Source organism: Solanum dulcamara, chromosome 9 (assembly GCF_947179165.1).
Source record: "Solanum dulcamara chromosome 9, daSolDulc1.2, whole genome shotgun sequence".
Taxonomy (NCBI): Eukaryota; Viridiplantae; Streptophyta; class Magnoliopsida; order Solanales; family Solanaceae; genus Solanum; species Solanum dulcamara.
In genome coordinates, this window is record NC_077245.1 from 67,617,811 (window position 1) to 67,623,565 (window position 5,755).

Genomic DNA, 5,755 nt, shown 5'->3' on the forward strand with positions numbered 1-5,755 from the left:
CTTTTGTGACCACCCTTGCTATAAGCATCAATTTTTTATTCAAATATTTCTTTGACAAGCCTAAAGAAAAAATTCCTTTAGCTCCAGGTACATTTGGTTGCCTATAATTGGAGAAACCATCCAATTACTTGTATCACTTTGCTATGGATTAGTCCTTGAGGTTTGTTAGTAAACCACTTTAGAAAAAAACTAATACACAAAATGGACCTCTTGATATATATATATATATATATGGTATACTTGAATACCACTTTATAAAAAAACTAGTACACAAGATGGACCTCTTACTCCTATATTTTGTAACCACCCTTGCTATAATCATCAATTTTTTATTCAAATATTTCTTTGTCAAGCCTAAAGAAAAAATCCCTTTAGCTCCAGGTACATTTGGTTGGCCTATTATTGGAGAAACTATCCAATTCCTTGTATCACTTTACTATGGATTGGTCCATGAGTTTGTTCAAAAAAGAACCAAAAAATACAACTCCAATGTATTCAAAACTTCATTATTTGGCCAAAAAGTGGTTATTTTTTCAGGTCCAACAGCTAACAAATTCATATTCACCAATGGCAATAAACTTTTGATTGGTTGGAGACCTAATTCTGTTCAAAAACTTTTCCCTTCTACATCATTTGTTCCTATAGAACATGATACCAAAAGGGCACAAAATATCATTAGCTATTTCTTGAACTCAAGAAATGTTGAGAAAATTATTAGTACTATGGACTCTATGTCACATACACACTTGGAAAATCATTGGAAGGGGAATAATGAAGTAATAGTGTTTGATCTAGTGAAGTTATTCACTTTCTCCCTTTCTATTAAAGCCTTCATAGGCATCGAAGAATCGGATAATAAAATCTTGAATCTTTACGAGAAATTCAAGATTTTTACAAGAGGTCTTTTGGTAATGGACATAAATCTACCTGGCACAACATTTTATAAGGCAATGAAAGCTGGGAATGAATTAAGAAAAGAAATGAAGGTCATCATTGAAGAAAGAAGAGCAAAATTACTAGAAAATTCAAATTTGTCAAATGTTTATAATGATTTGTTAACACAATTGATTATTGAACAAGATGAAGATGGCAAGTATATGACTGAGGTTGAAATTGTAGACAAAGTATTTGGATTTATTATTGGTAGTTATGATACTACTGCTACAACTATTACTTTGACCATGAAGTACCTTAATCAGAAGCCTGAGTTCTTTAATGAAATAATGGAAGGTACTTTTTCTTCTCTTCAAATTAAATTGCATTATTTGATATAAAGATTTTTTTTCTTGTAAATTTACATCTTGTACCAAGTTATGTTTTATTTTTCAATTTACTAATTCTACAAATCATGAGCTCATACATGTAGCTATCGTTTAGATAACCTGATAGTATAAAACTTTTTAGCATTATTCGTGTATAGAAGCTAATTTTAAGAGTAGGATAGATTAGTTGAAAAACCATTGGTCCAAAAATATTGTAATGGTACGTTTGATAATTTTATCATTTGTCATCTAATTTGTTGTTATTCTGGAACTAATTAAATGACAGAGCACAATGAGATATCAAGACAGATGATTCCAAGAAAAGAGCTATGTTGGAATGACATTCAAAAAATGAGGAAAACTTGGAGCTTTGTGAATGAAGTATTAAGAAACACACCAATTGTTCAAGGCATTTTTAGAGAAGCCATGGAGGATTTCACTTATGAAGGCTTCCACATACCAAAAGGATGGAAGGTATGTATATTTTCTTCACTTTTTTTTAAAAAAGTAACTAAAAGTTGATTATTTTTCTTTTTCACAATGTAAAAAAGATACTCCATGGCTCCAAATGTTAAGGAAAATGGGCACATGTCATTCTTGAAAAAGTGTGTAATGCTCACTTATTAGGGAGCTAATTGATCTGTTAAAGTTGTGGGATGTCAATATATATCATCGAGGAATATTTTAATTCTTTGTTGCTCGCCATTTCTAGATTATATAAAATAAAAAAAAAACGTTAATTTAGAATAGAGAACATACATCAAAGAAACTAGTGCTTAAATCATTTTTTACATCAATATTTGATACATATTACTCCTATTATCTACTTGAAAAGTTAAGCCGTTGCGTGCTACCAGTTATTCATCAGAGAGTCATGACTCATCATATTATGTTTTGACGACATTGCTGTCAAAACTAATGATGGAAAAAAAAACTTCAACTTGTAAAAATTATTATTATTAATACTAAAATCTTCAACTTTATTTCTAAGTAATAAATTAGTCAACAGTGCTAGTTATGATTCTTCTAATTGAGTATGCTATCAAAATATATTTGCAGATATATTTGAGTTTTGGAGCTACACAAAAGAATGGTGAATACTTTCCAAATCCTACAAAGTTTGATCCTTCTAGATTTGAAGGAAATGGACTAGTTCCTTATACATCAGTTCCATTTGGTGGAGGACATAGAATGTGCCCTGGAAGAGAATTTGCAAGAATATCGATTCTTGTTTTTCTTCATCATGTACTGAAAATTTTTAGGTGGGAGGCTAAAGTTCCTTTAGAAAATATAATGTACCCATTTTTTCTACTAGCCATCCCAAAAGATGGATATCCTGTTACCCTTTCTACTGCTTAAGATTTGTTACATGAAAATATATATACATAACAAAGGATGTAACCTAGTTAACAAGAGATCTGGGCTAGGTATTCGGTCTGATCAATTTAGAGTACTATGAGAAATGAAAAACTTAGTTTGGGTTAAAAGGATAGTGAGTCAGGTACAATATTTGAGTTAAAAGGGATGTGGACGGGTCAATTCAATTTGGTGGGTTTAAATTATTGACGTGGCTCATCTAATTTGAGGTCACGTGGCATAAATGGTTTTGCAAAACCAAATATATTTTCTATTAAAAATAATGGGAAAAGGAATAAGTACCCTGTGAACTATACATGAAATTCCAGTGACACACCTAAACTTAACAAGAGTCATATTATCCTCCTAACCTATTTTAAAATGGAATAAACACACCAATGCTAATGTGGCATAGAGAGAGTATACACTCTTTTGAAGGCATGTGTCACGACCCAAGAGTGGACGTGATGGTACTTGTCTTATCCCACCAAGACAAGTCAACCTAAAACCCAATTAAATAGTTAGATGCAGAAGATAAAGCAGAAATAAAATTTCAACATAAAGAAATACGCAGATAGCTTAATCAAACTCTTAATACCCCCCAAATATGATTGTCATGTGTACAAATCACTAATGTATTATAAAAGATATTGAAAGAAATTACAAGTCTCAAATATGTTTTTCTCAAAAGTAGGACTAAAGCATAGTGAGAGTAAGACACTACTAAAAAACTGCCAAAAAACGACAGAACAAAAAGCGACGGACTGCGTCACAAATAAAATTCGACGGAGAAAACAACGCTGTCCGTCGTTTTTATTTATTTTTAATTTTTTTTTAATAGGAGCGACGGACAGTGACGCCTAGTCCGTCGCTTATTTTGGCAGTTTTTTCCGCTTAACTTAAAAATTATTTTTATATAAATATTTTATATATTTTATTAAAAAATAATTATTTATAAATTAAATATTATGACTCCGTCCCTCGCTTTTATTTTTTTTATAGTTTTTTTTAACGTAGCGATGGACTGGGTCGCTAAGTCCATCGCTACTGTTCAAAATTTTTGGTCAACATATTTAAAATAGCGACGGATGGTGTCGCTTTGTCCGTCGCTTTTTGGTCAAAATTGCGGTCAAATATTTTTAAAAAAGCGACGGACTTAGAGACGCTGTCCGTCGCTCTTTGTTAAATATGTTCAACACAGAACGTATTTTTTCAGTTCTCTCTCTCTCTCTAAACTCTCTATTCTCTCTGCCTTCTCTCTACAAATCCGTCGCCGCACTGCCTCCCACCGCCGTCCCCCCACCCCCTTCGCGGTCCTCCGTCAGTCAACCATCGCCGCCGCCGTCTTGTGGTGCTTTAGGAGTATTATTCATTTTTAAGAGGTTAGGGCCTAAACCTAAAACTAAATTTTAATTTTTTTATTTGTCATTTGTTAATTAGTTGATTATATTTAGTTTGTTGTAGTTCATTTGTATATTGGATTGTAAAATTAGTGAATGTAGTTATAGTTTTGATTTTAGGGCTTAATTTAAATTTGGGTTGTTGAATTAGATTGTAAATTTTCTAGTAATTTGTGATGTTAGTTAGTTAATTAGGTGATTACATTTAGTTTGTTGTAGTTCATTTGTATATTGGATTGTGAAATTAGTGAATGTAGTTATAATTTTGATTGTAGGGCTTAAGTTAGATTTGAGTTGTTGAATTAGATTGTATTTTTTTTAGTAATTTGTGATGTTAGTTAGTTAATTAGTTTATGCCATTTAGTTTTTTGTAGTTTATTTGTATATTGGATTGTAAAATTAGTGAATGTAGTTATAGTTTTGATTTTAAGCTTTAAGTTAGATTTGAGTCTTTTGAATTAGATTGTAAATTGGATAGTAATTTGTGATTTAGTAGTTACTTAATTAGTTTATTCCATTTAGTTAGTTGTAGTTTGTTTGTATATTGGATTGTAACTTAGTGAGTTTTGAAGTTTGAAACTTAAAGAAAAATATTGGAACTTAATTAGAGGCTTGAGTTTTAGGACTTTAGAACTTATAATTTGAATAATTTAGATACTTGAATTTTAGGATACTTAAATTTAGAAGTTGAACTTAATTAGAACTTTGAAGTTGAAATTTTTGTTTACTTTAGAAATCTTGTTGAGGTTAAACTTCCTTATGAACTAATTAAGCTAATGTTGAACTTTAGAATAACTTAGATACATGAATATATGAAATTTTGAAGTTTGAAACTTAGAAAAATATTGGAAATTGGATACTTGAATTATATATAGGACTTTAATTTAGAACTTATAATTAGAATAACTTAGATACTAATTTTGAACTTTAGGTTTGTATAATATTTGAAATTTTTAGACTTTAGAATTAATTAAGCTAAGTAGAGTTAGATATTTAAAGTCATGAAGTTGAACTTTAGGACTTTTGAAGTTAAACTTAGAAATTTTTTAGGTTTGTATAAATTTGAACTCTTTAAACTTTATAGCTAGTTTGAATAACTTAGATACTTGAATTTTAGGATATTTTAATTTATAATTTCAACCTGAATGTCATGAGGTTTGAAACTTAACTTTTACTTGAATTAATTATAACTTGAATTAATTAGAAATTGAAATTAATTATAACTTGAATTAATTAGAACATGAAATTAATGATAACTTGAATTAATTAGAATATGAACTTAATTATAACTTGAATTAATTAGAATTTGAACTTAATTATAACTTGAATAATTAGAATTTGAACTTAATTATAACTTAAATTAATTCGGACTTGAACTTAATTATAACTTGAATTAATTCGGACTTGAACTTAATTATAACTTGAATTAATTAGAACTTGAACTTAATTATAACCTGAATTAATTATTATATGAATTAATTATAATTTAAATTAAGTAGAGCTTGAACTTTATTATTACATAAATTAATTAATTATAACTTAAATTAATCATAACTTGAACTGAATTATTATATAAATTAATTAATTATAACTTGAATTAATGATAGTTGTAGTCTGGATGAATTGTAGTCTTTATGAACTAATTAAGCTTGAATATATGTAATTTTGTAGATGAATCATCGTTTGTGGATGTATAACATGCATTATGAAGTTGGTGGTGGTTTGAAACCTGAATTT

The 5,755-nt window shown here is 29.1% G+C and overlaps 1 protein-coding gene across 1 annotated transcript; it reads left to right on the forward strand.

Moving 5' to 3' along the window:
- The first annotated feature begins 271 nt into the window (after positions 1 to 271).
- Positions 272 to 2,667, forward strand: LOC129903207 (beta-amyrin 28-monooxygenase-like). Its single transcript, XM_055978712.1, has 3 exons — positions 272 to 1,230; positions 1,549 to 1,736; positions 2,322 to 2,667. The coding sequence occupies exons 1-3, from the start codon at positions 276 to 278 to the stop codon at positions 2,619 to 2,621; spliced, it is 1,443 nt and encodes a 480-aa protein (XP_055834687.1). The 5' UTR covers positions 272 to 275; the 3' UTR covers positions 2,622 to 2,667.
- The last annotated feature ends 3,088 nt before the right edge of the window (positions 2,668 to 5,755 follow it).